A 17,872-nucleotide genomic window follows, 5' to 3' on the forward strand; every position below is an offset into this window, starting at 1 on the left:
TCTCACACACATGCACACACACACACACACACACACCCCTCCCCCCCCATGAGGCACTACTACGGGTACACCCCCACCTCAGAAGGTCGCACCCTGTCAGTTGGACACAGCATGCAATGAGCATGCAGTCGGTGTGTCGCATGACAGAAATGCAGCACGATCAATGAAATGGGCCACGTGGGGTCCCACAACTGGTGAGTCCGCTTACCACCACTAGTCGCTTAAGTGTGTTGGGGTCCCCGCAGTATGGGAACCACAAGTCTTAGATGTGGGCAAGCTTTCTGAGCTCCACACTAGATAATCCGGTCACCAGACACAAGTCTTAGTTCCACACTCACACCATGTTACCTGTTGGTATTTAGTAGCCAAGGTGGGCACTTGAGAGGGCACTGCTCTCCAGATTTCACAGGTAGATAGTGTAGGCCCCTCGCGGGAGAGCTTTGATGTCTCTGAGATCTTTAGGGCGCCACACTTCAGCAGGTCCTCGGCCCAGGCCATCCTCTGTTGAGAGGTATCCTCCATATGTAACATAGAGCCCTCTAAAAATGTGCACCATGCAGTACGGGTTCTCCAGTCCCACGTCCCCACAAGTGTATCTCACCCTTTGCTGAAGGATGGCACCCGTAGTTATACTGTTGTGTGTCTTTGAAGTTGGGGGGGTTTAGGGAGTTTTCCCTTTGAACCACAGATATATCCCCTGAATTGTAGGCCTGTCTGCCATGAGCCAGTGGAATGCAGATCTTAGTCGTTAGCCTCTAGTGGCCGAATCATGACCCCACTAAGTGTCACAACCTCTTTCTTCAGTCTATCCCAATCAGCCCTCAAATGGCAGAGGTCTGCTGCTCCCGTAGGATGCCCATGGTTTATGGCTGTCTATTGGGGAATGCACAGATGTGCTCCACCTAACTCCTGGTGTCTACTGGAGCCAAACACCTCAGTCCCCGAGACTCTTGGAGCATAGAAATGTACATATTCTATAAGTGCCTTTTCTATGTGAGTTATGCCAAAACTCTCTTCACCAATGGATAGGATTTGGCATTGCTATTGATATGGAGCATCATGAGGCTGCTCCACTGAAATCCACTATTGCTGTCCATAGTAATGCCAAATACTTCTCCAAGTTAACCTATGGGAAGACATACATAGTTCTTCCTCAATACCTGGGCGCACATGCGCTATTGCACACACCAACCTGCGCTGCCAGGAGGGACACATAATGCTCAGCACCAGTTGTGAAAGTGTGCCCTCCCGAATCTGGACAGCAGACTGGGCACAGGTTTAATTAATGTGTGTGTGTCTGTGCGCATACACAAGCCTATGTTGGCAGGCAGCACATGCAGTCATGGGCAACATGGCAAGCTGCTTATGATTTTATGCACGATAGATGCAAGAGCGCACCCACTGACAGATCGGCCCGGGTTTCAGAACATTGAGTCAGTGCCACTTCCCATTATGGATAGGAAGGGGACACACGCTTTAACGCTGCAAGGACAGGCCCGGCACATGGCTTACCCAGGCCCTAGCACCTTTTGTATCCATGGGTAGAGCCAAACTTTAAGGAAGGGGAAGCTACACTTTTGGGGGGTTCCTCAATACCTGGGCAGGCAACATCCATATGTGCCCACCCGTCCTTCAGCCTATTCCCCCTCCTGGTGCCCGTCAGGGCTTCCCTGGGGAGGTGCCCTCATGGTATGTAACGACCCACTCAGGGTTGGCTGAGGCGTAAGTTTTACCAACCTAGGCATGAGCGTAATGACACCCCACAGGCCTGTCATGGCATGCCTGTGGGGTGGGGTTGATGGCTAGCTGGTGGGTGGCTACGTCCCACAACTAGCCAGTGCTGTACCTGAGTATGTGGTGTACCTGTTTACACGGCACACAGAGGTACAGCCCCTAAAACCCATCGTATATGCACCCCCATCCCAATGCAGGTGAAACAGGCATGTGTATCTTCCCTCTGCCATACAGGGGGAAGGTGCCTCATTTCCTAAGGTTACACAGTGAGAGTCTGTGTTGACTAGGAGGAAAAACTGGAAAGTTTGGGTAATTTCCCCTAAGGAGGTCATGTCCAACAAACACTTGGAGACAGGTTGTAGGCACACAAAGCATTACGAGCAGAGAAATGCCCCTTTTTAAAAAGTAATGTTAAAACCAACTTTACCAGTTAAGAGGATTTATCATTACCATTCCAAAGATATGAAACATGATTCAGATACTCCTTTCTAATCAGGAATTACAGTGTAAACGTATATTAAGGAATTCCCAGTGTTAACCTATGAGAGCAGTAGGCCTAACAGTAGTGAAAAACAAATTTCGGTGTTTGTCACTACCAAGACATGTAGAAGTGAGATATCTTATCTGTCTCACTGGCGCAGAGCCACCCTTTGTCTACAGGTTCACAAAATGAGGATCAACACTGCGGTGGAACAAAACACAAGTTTATTATATCTCATGAGATGAGTCTCATCACTCAGACACTGCAAGTGCCGGAGGGAGGGGGCTAACGAGTACAAATTCACACATGGCATTTATATTTTTCGGTGCCTCGTGAAACACATTGAAACCACTTCTTCTTTGTTACATAATGCTTACACAACCCCTTTGTATAATGCTTACATGCTGAACTGTTGAATCCTGTTAAACCCCTACCCACGTCATCTTTGTAGATAGACAAGGGTGGATACAGGCATTGGTGGGCTTGTAGATAGGAACATCTGCATGCTCTGGGCCTTTCGGCAGGGCCTCTATTCTGGCACGTAAGTTTTATCAGCACAACCAGCTTTCAGTGAACACGTAACTTCTGACTTTATGAAAGTCCCCGCAGAAACACAAAAATGGGGGCTGGTAGACAAAATGGAAGAGGAGTAGAGGCTAACTTAACAGAAGACATTGTTTATCGTTCTACAGACATGCAAATCTTAAAAGTACATGTCCTATCTTTTATTCCCACAGAGCCCTAACCTATGGGCTACCTAGAGCGTACCTTAGGGGTGGTTTATGTGTAATAAAAAGGGAGTTTAAGGCTTGGCAAAGAGTTTTAAATGCCAAGTCGGTGTGGCAATAAACTACACACCCAGGCCCTGCAGTGGCAGACCTGAGACAGGTTTGAAAGGCTACGTGTGTGAGTGGCACAATCTGTGCTGCAGGCCCGTTAGTAGCATTTACTTTACAATATATGGTATACCACTTACAAGGGACTTAGAAGTAAATTAAAAATGCCAAACCAGTGCAAACCAATCATACCATGTTTAGAAGAGAGAGCACATGCACTTTAGCACTGGTCAGCAGTGGCAAAGTGCTCAGAGTCCTAAAGCCAACAAAAAGATGGTCAGAAGAAGAGTAGTAGGAAGGCATGAAGTTTGGGCTGACCCTTCAGAGAGGGACATTTTCCAACACCGGCACTATTCCTCTGATGTGTAGCCAGTGTTTAGTGAATGAATGTGTTGTAAATAAAAGGATCTCCTGTAGCCAGGTGATGTATAGGTACGTTGGTGGTTTATTCATAGGTACAGCTTCAGAAAAGTTACTGGAAGATGTAAAGTCCAGGTGATGCCCCACCAGGAGCAGCCTCTGTCCTGCTCACCCTGCGCACTCCAACTGACACTCACAACCTCGCCAGGCACCCATGCATTCCACGACATCATCAATCATCCAACATTCCAGACATCTCCAAGCACACCAACACTCATTCTGGCTGAGCAGCAGGGAAGAGATACATAGGCAAGGGGAAAGGCAACAGTAGATCATAACATATCCCCCTTCCTAAGGAAACCAAAACACAAATAAAATGATTGAAAGTACATAAGGCAATCAAAATAGAGAATCCATTAGATTGTAAAAGATGCCTGAAAATACATTGAGCAAAATGAATGAAGGACATATCAAACAAAAAGAATGCATGACAATTCATTAAGCCAACGAATTCACACACCTAGAATCAGAATGAAAGAGTTCCAAGAAAAGCATAAGGCTTAGTCCATACTTGAATATCCTAGTCAAACATTTCACAAATAAAACCAGAGAGACTTTGTAAGACTCATATCAAGGTAAACACAGAGAAGCTTCAAGTCAAACATTTCAAAAGTAAAACCAGAGAAGCTTTGCAAGAAGGTGTCTTCTCTAACACAATCCAAATAGGAAAAACCTTTCACCACCCAGGTGACAACCGCACATCAAGATACACGCAGAGAAGCTTCATAAGAAGGTGTCTTCTCCTACACAGTCCAACAGGAAAAACCTTTCACCCACACGATCCAAACAGTGAGGGTACACACAGAGAAGCTTCATAAGAAGATGTCTTCTCCTATTGCAGTCCAAACAGGAAAAACCATTCATCCACACAATGCAAACAGTGAGGAAAACCGACAAACTCATGTCAGCCATAAACCACAAAACAAAGTGGTAAATCACAGGCTAAGAAAAACACTAAGGATAAATACTCTACCCTAAAACTCAAAGGTGGCCATGTTGTGAGAAGTATACGTTTACTACACATCTTCCTCCTTTACATGGAAAAGAAAATAAATAAACAAAACGCAAACCTCCCCTGATAAGGGTACACCACGGGGTACACACCCCGGAAAACAAAAACTACAACCTCCCCTAAATAGAGTACACCGCAGGGTACTCACCCTGGAAAACTGAACACTAAATTAGAGACATTGACTGCCCACACAACCTCCCCAAAGGAATGGGTACACTCTACGTACGAAGACTAAATTGGGACACACACTGTCCAATGGTACACACACTTGAAGTGAAAACTGAATTAGAGGAGTCTACGCACCCACAACTTCCCCAAAGCAAAAAGTACACACTAGATAACCACGCATCATTAAAGAATAAAAACACATATACACAAACAGAATGATGTCAAAAGAACAAAACTGCATAGTAACCAATTGCAAAACCAATTCCTTAACCACTTGGTGAGCGATATCTCACCCGAACCCAATGGTAATGGAGCACGTTCAACTTTATGGCCAGAGATGGAGAGCTGTGTGGGGACTACATGAAGCCACCTCATCATCGCGGTGAAGAACTATGTCCCTAAACGGAACACACTCGGCAAACTTGATGGAAGAGAAAAATGCAGCGAACAGAATAGGAGACAGTCACCAAGTCCCTTGATGAAACCATTTATATACCGCACTCGGTTCAAAAGTAGAAACTCAGGAAACGTGGCTAGCACAAATAGGACATTGCACCAGTTTGTAGTATGAGCTACGACAAACCACAAGATGGCAGCACGCTTTTGACGCGGCGCCGGGTGACTCATGGCACGTTTGCACAGTAGAGCGTAGGTAAGCAGCTGGGAGAATCTGAAAATGCTGGAACGTCACAGATGAGGCAGGCATCACGAGAGCGGTAAGACTGTACACGTGGAGTGTGCGCGCGCGGTGGGGGCTCGTGGCTTGTTTGAAAGGCCGCAGTTCAACTGCCATGGGGCACATGCAACACTAAGAGTGCACAAAATAGCAAAGAAAAGTGTCCCCAGTCACCGGCAAAACACAGTCACAGTCCAGCCCCTTCAAACATGCGCGTAGGCTCACCAGAGATGCTGCCCATGCGTAAAATCCGAACCCAAAATCTGTGCCGCTGCTTGGCACGAAGGAGGGCCCACTCTGGTACACAAACGGTAAAAGCAAGGCACACTCGAAGGGAAAAAACACAGTCTCTGCCTCTACAAACGTGCGCAAGAGCTCACACAAGATGCCGCTACTCATGGAACAAAATGCTAGATCAGTTCCTCAAATTTGCCGCAACTGTCACTGAATCCACACCGCTATCCTCCTTGGATGTAGCTTGCCTATGTAAATACTGTCAGTCACTGCCAAGACTTTGTAGAAGACGCTGTTAAAAGTACACGGGCAGACTCTGTTAGATACCGGTTCTAGGCATATCCAGGTAAATCAGTAATTTACTGAGGAAGTAGACAAAACATGCTGTTAAACCACGACGCTTCCCACTCAGAATGAGGGCCAGATAAAATAGGTAAACACCGCAGGCCTCAGGGAAGACCGTTGCTGGAGAGACTGCGTCAGACGTTTTCCAGATGGCAGCAGGGTGACAGCAGGCTCACCAGTGACAAACGCCCAGGCTGCAGGCTGTCCAGATGGTACAGGACACTGGTGGGGCTGGCCAGGGCGTTACCTTTGAGTTTCAATTGACGTTTTGAAAGTCCTTAATGTCCTTGGTTCCTTGTCTTTTGGTTCCTTGGTTCCTTAGTTGTCCTTACTTCTTACTCCACGCGTAGGTTCAATATCGTCGCCAGTCTTGTAAATAAAAGGATCTCCTGTAGCCAGGTGATGTATAGGTACATTGTAGGTTTATTCATAGGTACAGCTTCAGATAAGTTACTGGAAGATGTAAAGTCCAGGTGATGCTCCACCAGGAGCAGCCTCTGTCCTGCTCAGCCTGCACACTCCAACTGACACTCACAACCTCACCAGGCACCCATGCATTCCACGACATCATCAATCATCCAACATTCCAGACATCTCCAAGCACACCAACACTCATTCTGGCTGAGCAGCAGAGAAGAGATACATAGGCAAGGGGAAAGGCAACAGTAGATCATAACAGAATGCTGGCTCTATTTACTGTGCCATCACCCTGTGTGTTCTATGTGAACACTTGTACCCATATTGTGGGCAGAAACGTTGCAGGGAATTAAAGGTAACTTTTTAATGCAAGGTCTTGTGTATTCTCCTTTTCAGTAGTATTAGGGTGACCACCACACTCAAGGTAATTACAAACGCTGTCTCGGGATTTGAATTTTTATCAACAAATCATTGATTTCAGCGGTATTATATTAGGTGTCTCCAAAGAGTACCTTCTGAGAGATTGGTAGCTCTCCACCTACCTGATAGTCGTTCTCCTGTGTGCAACCTACTAAATTAGAAGCTTTTGCTTGGTTCTATTTTGAGAATATTAGTAGTTTGTGATGATTTTCATTGAACATAAGTGGCTCTTATTACAGAAAAGGTTGTAGACCCACAGTCTAATTAGATCAGTGGAAGCAAAATAAACTACAGCACTCAGAATAGATTAGGCAGTTCACAAACGTCAAAGTCTTTAAAGTGTCCTTAATGATCTGGGGCGAAGTTGTGACCCTAAGTGATATTAAGCTTAAGCAGTCTTCATTGAGTTTCTCCTTGAAGGTCACTACGGCCCTAATTATATGCCCTAAGAGAACACCATTGTGGAAAATAATTACAGTCCCCTGCTTCTTTTCTTGTTTCTGACACAACTCTTCTGCTTTGTGTGTATATGTCCTGTATTTTTTCTGTTGTATCCCATTCCCTGTTAACAGGGTCATATTTTTGTCTTGTAGGTGCCATCTGACACCCACTGCTGGTGCACCCTAGTGGGTGGGCTAATGTTTCTTTGCATTGACTATTCCTGCCTTCTGCTCTACGCAAGGGTTCTCTCTCCTCCACCTCTCCCCCACCTCACTTAAACTCTCGCTACTAGGACTCCAGGTTTGCCTCCTTGCTTTTCTCTCGCTCCTCCACTAGACCGCTTACATCCACACTTTTCCCTGTTCCTTATCTTCTCTCCCCCTGTGCCTTTCCCAGATCTTTACTTCTGTGCAGAAAAGGCCACTCTAAGCACCAGTGTTAGTGGCAACATATCCTGAGTTGCAGCAGTGTGGCATTTAGTTAAGAACCCAGAGAAGACAAATCTGATCTCTTTGTATCAGACAGTGAATCATGAAAGAAGACTCTTAACTCATAGTTTTAGACGAATTTAGAAGGAGAGTCTCCAAGGTTTCAGCCTTGGACCAATTTCACAAATATTTTTATGTGTTTATTTATCTCCCAGTTTAGATTTGGCAGGTGTCTAAACTGGAAGGATGGGAAAACAAATGTAGGAGTTAGCTTCACAAGTCCATTTGCGTACTGAAATTGAACTTTGGTACACACTTGGGATGATTTATGAAAGTAGATTACCATTATGGTATAAAGCTAGATATGGGTAAATCTACATTTAGGCTGTGTAAGAAAGTGGCTCTGTATATATTCTTCCCAAATAGGTACAGTGTGCACAGAGGCCACAGTCCCCAGAGGTTTGACAGAGGCTAAAGTTAGATATAACCTTACTCTCTAAAGTAGTAGCTTGGTCGAGCAGTAAGGCAGTATCAGAGGACAATGTAAAACATTTGCTGTACGCACTCAGTCAGCAAATGGTCTCACACACTCAAGAACTGAACTCTAGGCCAATGGTTTGTATATAAAACTATATGCTTGTTTTATTTTAGAACCAACAATATGTATCAAAATATACTTTCTCAGAATGAGATGCTTTAGATAAATACTTTTCAATAGGCAATAGACTTTTGAATGCAATGTTACAGTTGTTGCAATAGGCAACACAATTTCAAACACAATTATACATTGACCTCAATAGGGAATTTCTAGTTAAATGCAATAGATTACTTTTTGGATTACTTTTCTTACCACAGGACTGGATCCTAGATTCAGTCCTGGGACATCTCCTGTAAACAGTTAAGTAAAAACGTTTTGGTTACAGTTGTGATTTTTAAGGAACATTATTGTATTTTAAAAGTTGACACAAACTTTTTCACATAGAATCACCAATGTTATCATATGGGAGGAAATTCACTTAGCAGGTAAGTGGGGTTATGGTTACTTTTTCTAACTCAGTGTTGGATCCTGGATCCAGCACTGGGGCATCTCCTGTACACAGTTGAAAGAATGTGATTTTGTTATACAGGTGATTTTTAATGAATATTTGTAAGTTTGCAAAATCGACAAGAATTTCTGGTGAAAACCAGGCAATGTTATCCTATGGAGGAAAATCAAGTTAAAGGTAAGTACGGTTTAATTACTTTTCAGGGTCAGTGCTGGGCACCAGGACCCAGCACTGGGATCTCTCCTGATAACAGGTGAGTAAATTCGTTTTCGTAATTCGGCTGATTTTAGATGAATATTTTAAAGTTTCAAAACTCGACACTTAGAAGAATTTCCAAGTGAAACCAGTCAATGTTACCCTATGGAAGAAAAGAGTTATCGGCTTTTGGGTAAGTACTCGACTGGCAGAGTTAAGGTTCTGGCCCTAGACTCAGGGGTCTCCCAGGGTCAGGTAAGTACAGTTGTTACACCCTCAGCGGCACAGGGGCAGCCGGGTGCAGAGTGAGTTAGGCCCAATGTTATCCTATAGGGAGGCAGGGGGCCTTTGGTTGGTGGCTGCTGGCTAGCAGGCTACGTGGCTGTGGGAGCTGGGCTCCTGGTTACTTATTCAGGGCAAATGGGGAAGTAGATTAGAGTAGAAGTTGCACTGCCAGGGGCACTCGGGCGGCTGGGTGCAGGGTGCTTTTGAGCCGTCGGGCGCTCAATGGATTGCAATGGAGAACTCAAGAACGAACAAAGTCTGCAAGCTCGGGAACGAAGATTCTTCAGGTGCAACCACCACTTCGAGAGGTAAGTTGGGTAGTTGGAGGATAGGTAGGCACCCAGGAGTTGGGCACAGGGGGCCGCAGGGCACCGGGTGCAGGGGTGCCTTTTGGTGTCGGGAAATCTTACCCTTTGCTGGTCGCGGTTGGAGGGATCCCTGGTTCTGAGGCTGCAGGCATCGTCAGGAGCGTCGAGGTGGGTCCATGGGTGCTGAATTCGGGGTCACAGTCGCCGGGGGACATCCTCGTGGTCTTCGTTCACTCCAGCACAGGCCAGGCTTGGTGGGTGCCGAGTGTGCAGGGCTCGCGGTTCCTGGCTGATGCCCGGGATCAGTTACTTGCTTTGAGCAGTACCACTGCTCATAGGAGTCCCAGGTAGTTAAAGTCAAAAGGCAGTCAGGTCCTCCAGGGTTTTTGAGGTTGCTGACCACTGGAGATGTCGGGGTTTAGCAGGAGCAGGTTCGAGGGTCGACAGGCCAGTAGGGCTGGGGCCAAAGCAGTTGGTGTCTTCCTCTTGTTAGCAGCTGCACGGCAGGTCTTCTTGTTCCTTGTTCTTCTTTCTTGTTTTGGAATCGGGTCTGAGGAAGGAAGGTTCAGGGTGCCCCTAAATACTAAATTTAGGGGCGTTACAGGTAGGTAAAGGGCAGGGACCAATGGGTCCCCTCCCTGGGGTGGGTACACCCCCTATCCTGCCACTCTCCTGTGGGAGGGGGCAGTAGCCTAGTCCTGATTGGGCAGGGCTTCCCATCTTTAAGATGGCGAGAGCCCGGAGATGTGATTCACCTCGCCTCCCCCACCTGAGGGGTGGCGTTGGCAGAGGCTGGCACACCTCCTTTCCTTCCTTGGGGTTTCCGGCCAGTCTTCCTGCCAGAGTCGGAGTCAGAACCGGTGGGGTCCAGTTGCTGAGTACAGCAAGTGGCCTGGAGAAGCTCACAAAGGCGGCATGCCTTTGAAGCTTCCCCTGCCCTTCCTGGGGAGGAGGCCTAGCACCTCGCCCAGGATGTGCATTGTTGCAGGCCCAGGAAAGAGGATGGCTCTCTACCCAGGGGTCCAGCAACATGTCTGCTGTGTGGCAGCCTAGGCAGCCCCTAAGACAAGACGTGGATTGTAGGTTAGGTTCAGGGGGCAACTCTAAGTTGCCCTCTGTCGTGCATCTTACAGTAAATCCCACACTGGTATCAGTGTGAGTTTACTGTGCTGAGAAGTTTGATACCAAACTTCTCAGTCTTCAGTGTAGCCATCATGGTGCTGTGGAGTTCGTATTGACGACCTCCCAGTACCGCATACTCTTAATGGCAGCACTGCACTTACAGAGCCCAGGAATGGACATGGGTACTGTAGGGGCACAGGGCTCATGCACCTGTGCCCACACCACTGGCATAGGGCACCCAGCTAGAGGGGTGACTGAGGTATGCCAGGGCAGTGTGTGTTGTGGGCATGGCACACAGGGATGTGTGCCATGTCGACTCTTTGTTTTGTTCTGCACCAAGACACTCAGCCTGCAAAGGCAGTGTGTGTGTGTCAGGGTACAGGGCCTCTAAGGGTGGCACAATAAGTGCTGCTGCCCTTAGGGGCCTTCTCTGGTCACAAGGCCCTGGGTACCTAGGGTACCATTTACCAGGGGCTGACATGTGACCAGAGATGCCAATTGGGTTTTGGCTGTTAGCCAGTTTTTAGGGAAGGAACACAGGCCCTGGGCACCTGATTGGCAGGTGCCCAGGGCACAACAAGGAAAAGTGCATCCGTTATCAGGCAAAAAGTGGGGGGGTTACTGCAACAGAAACCCACTTCCTTACAGGCTGGGTTCAGGAGCATGCATTCCATGCAAGCTTGTGACTTTGTGGGTATTCACAAACTTTTTTAGAGACCACTCACACCTCAGATATAGGGAAGATGTATTCTTGTTAAAGACCGGAGTAAATGTGTATTCAGATTGGAAACGAGGAAGAGTCATCACCAAAATTGGGCGTGGTGTGTGCAAGGGAAGAGGTTTCTTCATGTGGACAGTCCCCCTTCCCTAAAAAAGTTACATTGTGTAAATGCTTTTTGATAAACATTTACATAAGTGTATATGCACATGATGTACTTTTTCTCATGCATAACTGCTTACAGGTGAGATTACTCCAGGTAATGTCCCACTATTACAGCTTCCTAGGAGTATGGTTGGAATATTTCAGAATGCCAAAAAAAACGCATACATCTACTCCAGTGTTTTTGTGTGCAGATCTTAGTCTTAATGGTCTGATGCAGGGTAAAGGTTTCTGGGTTCTTATATTACTTTTGTTGTTGCTCGGGCCCTGAATGCAACACACAAGAATTGTAGATAATAATGCTGTGTTTGGAAAAACACATGAAGATGGGCGTGGTGCTTGGTGTACGTGTGAAAGAATACCTCCTGAGGCCACTGTTATCACAACCCACGCTTTGCCTTAAGTTCCACTGTTAAAATAGAAAAGAAATCTCTTTCTGTGATGAGGAACACTGTTGTTCCGCCTGTCATTCTGCATGATGTACGAAGCAGGTTGTCTTCTCTAAAAACTGCGAGAAAATATGCAGATCTGCAGTTTGCACAGTTTTGCAACGCACTGAATCAAAAAGGCAGAAGCTAGAGACTTCATCCAGTGTAAGTTGAAAGACCTTGATGTAGTTCGCAGTCATACTCACAGAGGATGTTGGCAAATTTCTTGAAGGCCCCAAAGGCAACCCAAGTGATATGAGTCTGCAGAGATGCTGATGTACTAATTGCTTGGAGGGTTTCAGGTGTTCCAGTACTTTGCAGTATTCTCCTCACAGTCTGTGCTTGCAAGCAAAGTTACTTGATGCCAGAAACCCATTTAAAATCAGTCTTGGAAATGGCCTGGATCCTGTGCCACTTCCTTCAGCAACGGTGGTAAATGACCTGTCCACCACTTTTGAAGCAGGGAGGCTCCTGTGTGTGCCATTGCCATCAGTAGAGTTTTTAAATAATCTGTCCTCCACTTTTGAAGCCAGGCAAGCAATACAGAAAAATCACTTGATATCGATTGGTTGTTTAGTCAGGTCATTTTCTCGTTCAAGAAGTCCTTATTTCATATTCCTCATCTTCTCCTGTATGTCGAGGCTAACTTTCAATCAATCCTGGCATTGTATTTGACAGGATTAAGTATGTTGGGCCTTTTTGTTTCTTTGCTCAATTACAAGAGTAGGGCTACGGGTCCCAGAATTATTAGTGAAGTTGACAGAAATATAAGCATGGGTTTCAACCAGTGCTGATGACATAGGAGCAAGCAAATAGTCAAGGAGAGATTTCGTTGTGAGAAACAAAGGCGCTAGCTAGCAGTGCAGCTGGTGGGATGTGTAAATACATTTCAGTTTTGTACAATTTTCTTCTTCTAATCCAAGAATCGCTAGAGTTCACTGTATTAAATGAAATAAGAACAAAATGGCGTAACTAACCACTACTCGCCGACTTCTTCTGCAGCTTTAGAAAGGTTGGTGAAACAGGCCACACAATAAGTCAATATTGACACTTGAGTATTTCACACTTATCCTTTCGCCTTTCCCCGCTGCGATAGTGTTGTGTGTGGAGTAGCTGGCTTGGCTCAGAACTTTAAGTTTAGAGTTGCACTAACTGATTCCTCACGTTGGTAAAAAATGTTCTTAAGCTGTTTGGAAACACAATAAAGGGCCCGATGATTAAATAGATTCTCCCTTGCTAATATAAAGTTTACATTTCATTACATGAACTTATACACTTCCTTGCCATCTGACAATAACAATAGTAATAACGATAATGTATTATTATCGACATCATCACTGTTACTATTAGCGCTAGGCAGGGAAGTTGCATTTTTCAGGTCTGGAATTTTGAGCAGACCAGCAACGCTGGGGCGAACTAATATCTGAACCCCTGGGCTAGGACACAGTAGTAAACAACAGAACCCACCACAAATACTACACAGTAACAACCGACTGCCCCAGGACCAAAAGAAAAAGGCTTCATGGGAGGATTGGAATAAACAGAGGAGAGAAATCATTAGGTGATGACTGTTAGAGATGAGAAAACGAGGGGTGGGGGATGAAAGAAATACTGCTAGAGAGAGGAAACTGACAGCACGAGGAGACAAAAGTGGAATAAACAGAAAACAGGTGAGGACCACAGAGTGATGGAGGTGAGTGAATGCAAGGAAGAAATAAAGATGTAGAGGAACTGGATAAAAAAGTAGTGAGACCAAACAGGAAAAGAAAGTTGAAGAAAATTTTTAAAGATGAAGAATTTAAGACTTCCCTAGTTAGAGGTGAGAACATAAAAAAGTTGAGGTTATAAAATATCTAGCAGGTATATCTGAGGCTGACTCAGTGAGTTGGATGCTTGCTGTTGAAACAGGTGGTAATCTGCAGGTCAAAAGATTGATTCTCAACATGGCTGACTTACCCATTGAAAGGACTGAAGGATATTTTGAGTTTCATTAAATTAGGTATTACTAAACCGTGTTATGGATAGAGTAGAGCCAGAAGTGTGGTATGACACAATACATAAAACAAATGATTGTGATGTAAAGATAAAAGAATGAGGGGATGAGAGTGAAACAGATAGGTGTGTGAAGAATTGGAGGTGGGAGGAGAGTAGAGGTGAGAAGGAAACTGTCCGAAATAGGTAAGAAAGTGACCGAGTTGGACATGAGCAAAAAGTGGGAAGAATATAGGTAAGTGAAGAAGACATAGAAGTTGAGGTGAACATAAACTGGAAAAAAATGGAGAGAAGAAAATGACATACTAAGGAAGTGAACGGGTAATAAGGAGAAACTGTTTGACGTTTGACTCTTGCCATATCACTAAACAGAACCAGGCCACAAAGCAAAGTACCCCTCTCTCCCAACCCCTGACACTGACCTCTGATTTAGGATCATAACCCATTGTCACCAGGACACAACTCTGTCTGCCCATGACTTTCTTTTTGCTTAATATTATTTTCAGGTGTAATCGTGCATGTCACTCAACTGAAATGAGACTACGTCCCCCAGAATACACCGATTTGTTAATTGAAAACACGGGACTGGACCGGATGACGTGGATCCTACCATCACACATACGCCAGTCGCTGCTAGGGCTGTGCGTCTCAGAAGCATGCACAGCCGGTGCTCTCGTGTCAGAAACCGCTCTGGGCCTGCAGCACACGCCTTCGGCAGCGGGTAAACAGAGCAGGCGGGGAAGGAATCGCTCTACAGGGCACAATTAGAGACACAGTGACACATTGCGTTGTTACTAGAGGGACGGGAAGGAGGACCAGCTGGTTTGCCTGCACCTGCTGCTCTCCAGGACCAAAGTTCAGCCGGCAGGAGAGCCGCTCCTGCTGCTGAGAGGGCGCCGCGAGCAGGGGAAGCATGCCAGCTCCCGGTCCCGCACACACAAGGGCTGGCTGCCGGGCATGGCGCGTGCACGGATTTCGGTGGAGGAGATGAAGAGCTTCCATTGGTTGTCAGAGCTCTGCGCGTGGCTGGACGCTGATGTGCGCCGTAGTAAGTAACTGTTCTTTCAGTGGCAGAAGTAAACAGTTTACTTGGGGTCGCCCTGTACTCCAAATCCGAAAGACTCCCTTAAGCTGCATCTCCTCCGTCCCATGTTTCGGGATGCCTCGTGCTGCTCGAGGCTGTTGCACGTTGAGTTGATAGGGACCTCATCCTAGAACTCAAGGTCTCGTTTTCTTAGGTGTGATTACCTTACCAAGTTCTGTGTTTTTGAATTCTAGCTGTTCTGGTCCTGCTTGTATTATGGGAAACCCAACACTACAATGACCACAAGGCAAAGAAGATAGCCAAGGCTGGACCTGGTGGTGATCGTAACTTAAAAACTCAGGGGCAGATTTATGAGCCCCTTGCGCCACTTTTGCGTCACTTTTGCGTCACTTTTCCCATGTTAAAAGTGACGCAAAAGTGGCGCAAGGGGCTCATAAATCTGCCCCTCAGTGTCCCCTCACCATAATTTCCAGAGGATATGATAGATGTGTCTTTCCGAGCTCGTTGGCTTCTGAGTTTCACACGCAAGGAGCTCATCTATTTCAAGTTTTTCCCTATGCATTCTGGGACTTGTTACTGCTTGGTCTAATTATGGGGACTACAACACCCAGAATGCAAACAAGGAGCCTTGGCTAGATGAAGTACTTGTGGACAGAACTAGGGCCCTTGAAAGTGCTGTCCGGAACTTTAAGTGGGATGAAAAAACTGGAAGGGGGTCTCTCAAAGGGGCGTGGCTTATGTAATTAAGGATGTGGCTTAAAAGCACATAAGATGAAAATCTATGCTTCGCTCAGTATGCCGCCGACTGGTATTTTGCTACTTCTGCCATTACATCCAGATATATAATACAGCAAGTAATGTTAACCATTGACAAAGCAAATAGTACTGGTTTGTTGTAAGTCTGTTAGTTGCATACCATAAATAAGCAACAGACATGGCTTTGTAGTGTAGCATATTGAAAAGGCTTCAGTTTTGAAAAGGTGGAACTGTGAAATAACTATATTGAGTCTCTTTGAAGTTACATCAAAGGCAGTGAAGGATGGCACTGCTGCATTGTTAATATGTACGTCTTTCAGCCTGAGGGTGAGAGCAAAAATGGCGAGCCCGATAGGGACTTGTCTCAGCACCTGCTTTTTAGAACTGCCGGTGCTGAGCACCAGCAGGACCCGGGCCATTATAAGCCCTGGCTCTGCCTCATTTTACAGTGCATCTCTTACATTTTACATTGGTAGTTTGTAGTTACTAAATTGCCCAGAATAATGTATGATACTTAAAGGCAGGCTTGTGGTGCCGTTTAAAGGTTGCCCACCCTTTATATGTCACGGATCCTTAAGGAACCTTCAGTATGAAAGTGCACTTAGCACATGTTTCATGTATGGTTTAACAAACTAATGTAAGTGTTGCATTTGGCATTATTAAAGAGTGCCTTCACTGTACGATGAGAGAACTTACATAAATGTTTTGCCATAACTAAGTGTGTTAGATAAAGAACCATGCTCTATTAAGTAGGTAATGCATTCACCATAGAGATGAGATGTGACTTTTCTAACGTGTGCTACTTCACGTGAAAAACGTATAGAACTGAAACTGTGATTAAAGCTATCCTCATATATGTAGAATGTAATCCTACTAAAAGAGATAAAAGATTTCTGTAATGTGTTCATTAATATTCCATATATTTGATGTAAATGTAGTTCTTAGCCATACTTACAGCTGCCTGTTTAATGATGAATTCAATCTTACATGTTGTATGAAACCTGAGGCATTTGAAACGTAAACTCATGTGTTGAAATGTGCATATGCATAATAAATGTGCACCATTGAAATTAACCTTTAACTTGTCTTGAGTAGGCCAGTATTTCACCATGCTACATTTCATAAAATACTGATTTGATTTTTCTGCCAACTCGACATTTCTTGCAAACATTCACATGTATTGTTAATTGTAGAATAGATACATTACTATACTAGAGACAGGAGGAAGAGCCTGAGAAAAGGACCTTAATGAAGATACACAGAGAAACAGAGCGCTAACTGAATACACTGTCTTACAATTCATACCATCTACCTGTGTCTGAGGGAAAGATGTCATTCCCATATCCAGTGTGGGTCAAACCAGCAATGTAGCAGTCTGCAGCCTTGGAATTTGTGAAAGTACAATGGATCACTGATGGTGTGATCAAGGGGGTGTTGCCACATGGGTAGGTCTGAGCATGAAATTCCGCTCTACTTGTGGAGTTTACAGATCTTTTCCCGCTCCGCATAGAGTGCGAAGTTCCCAAAAACTCAGCGGAGCAGAGTTTTTCCTCGCTCACGTTCTCCAATGTTAAGTTGGGGTGCACGAGCGAGGAAAATCTTACTCCAGACCACTTCCTGGTTAGATTTCTCAATGCGAATGGCCACTGCTGCTCGCTTTGAGAAACCTTCCGTTCGCGTTGAGGAAGCTGCCACTCGAGTAGAATATCTACTCGGGTGGCAGATAAATGCTGCACTCTCTTGTGCGGTGCATGGTGTCGATTGTGCTGATTTTAAAGCGTGGGACAAACATCTGGCGTGAAAAATCAGCGCAGACGGCACAGCGTAACGCACTCCGCCACTTGCGAAACTCTGCATAGCCGGCAACGTTTTTTGGTTAATGAATAATGATAATTAAGTCCAGTCAATCTTGCAGTTTCAAAACCTTTATTTATACTTATTTTTTCTCAATAGCACATACAGGTCAGCCAACAGGGTTCATTCCAAAACCGTAGGAACTTCATCAGGGCTTAAGATAAATTATCATTGAAATTCTGTTTCAGCACAAAATCAGTGTTCTTAATCCAGTTTATTCTGCCGGATGGTTTTGGAATTCCCAGGGCATCATAATGCCCGTTTTCGAAGTACCTGGTAAAACGAAGTGCCCCTTGATATCCTCCTTCTGCGCCTTGAGTTTTGATGTGCATAGGAGTTCCAGCTCGTC

The 17,872-nt window shown here is 45.4% G+C and overlaps 1 protein-coding gene across 16 annotated transcripts in view; it reads left to right on the forward strand.

The window, feature by feature from the left end:
• The window catches only part of MCF2L (MCF.2 cell line derived transforming sequence like), a 927,044-nt gene that overhangs the window by 332,863 nt on the left and 576,309 nt on the right, over positions 1 to 17,872 (forward strand). For 2 of the 16 annotated variants that reach the window (XM_085622301.1, XM_085622309.1), the window contains exon 1: positions 14,646 to 14,916. The exons of 12 other annotated variants lie outside the window; for them this stretch is intronic. In XM_085622301.1, the coding sequence (XP_085478427.1) occupies positions 14,826 to 14,916 (91 nt within the window). In that variant the 5' untranslated portion in view covers positions 14,646 to 14,825. Of the gene's footprint in view, positions 1 to 14,645; positions 14,917 to 17,872 lie in introns of those variants that run through there. 2 more of the 16 variants (XM_085622310.1, XM_085622312.1) reach the window with 2 other exon arrangements.

Source organism: Triturus cristatus, chromosome 8, assembly GCF_964204655.1.
Source record: "Triturus cristatus chromosome 8, aTriCri1.1, whole genome shotgun sequence".
Lineage (NCBI taxonomy): Eukaryota > Metazoa > Chordata > Amphibia > Caudata > Salamandridae > Triturus > Triturus cristatus.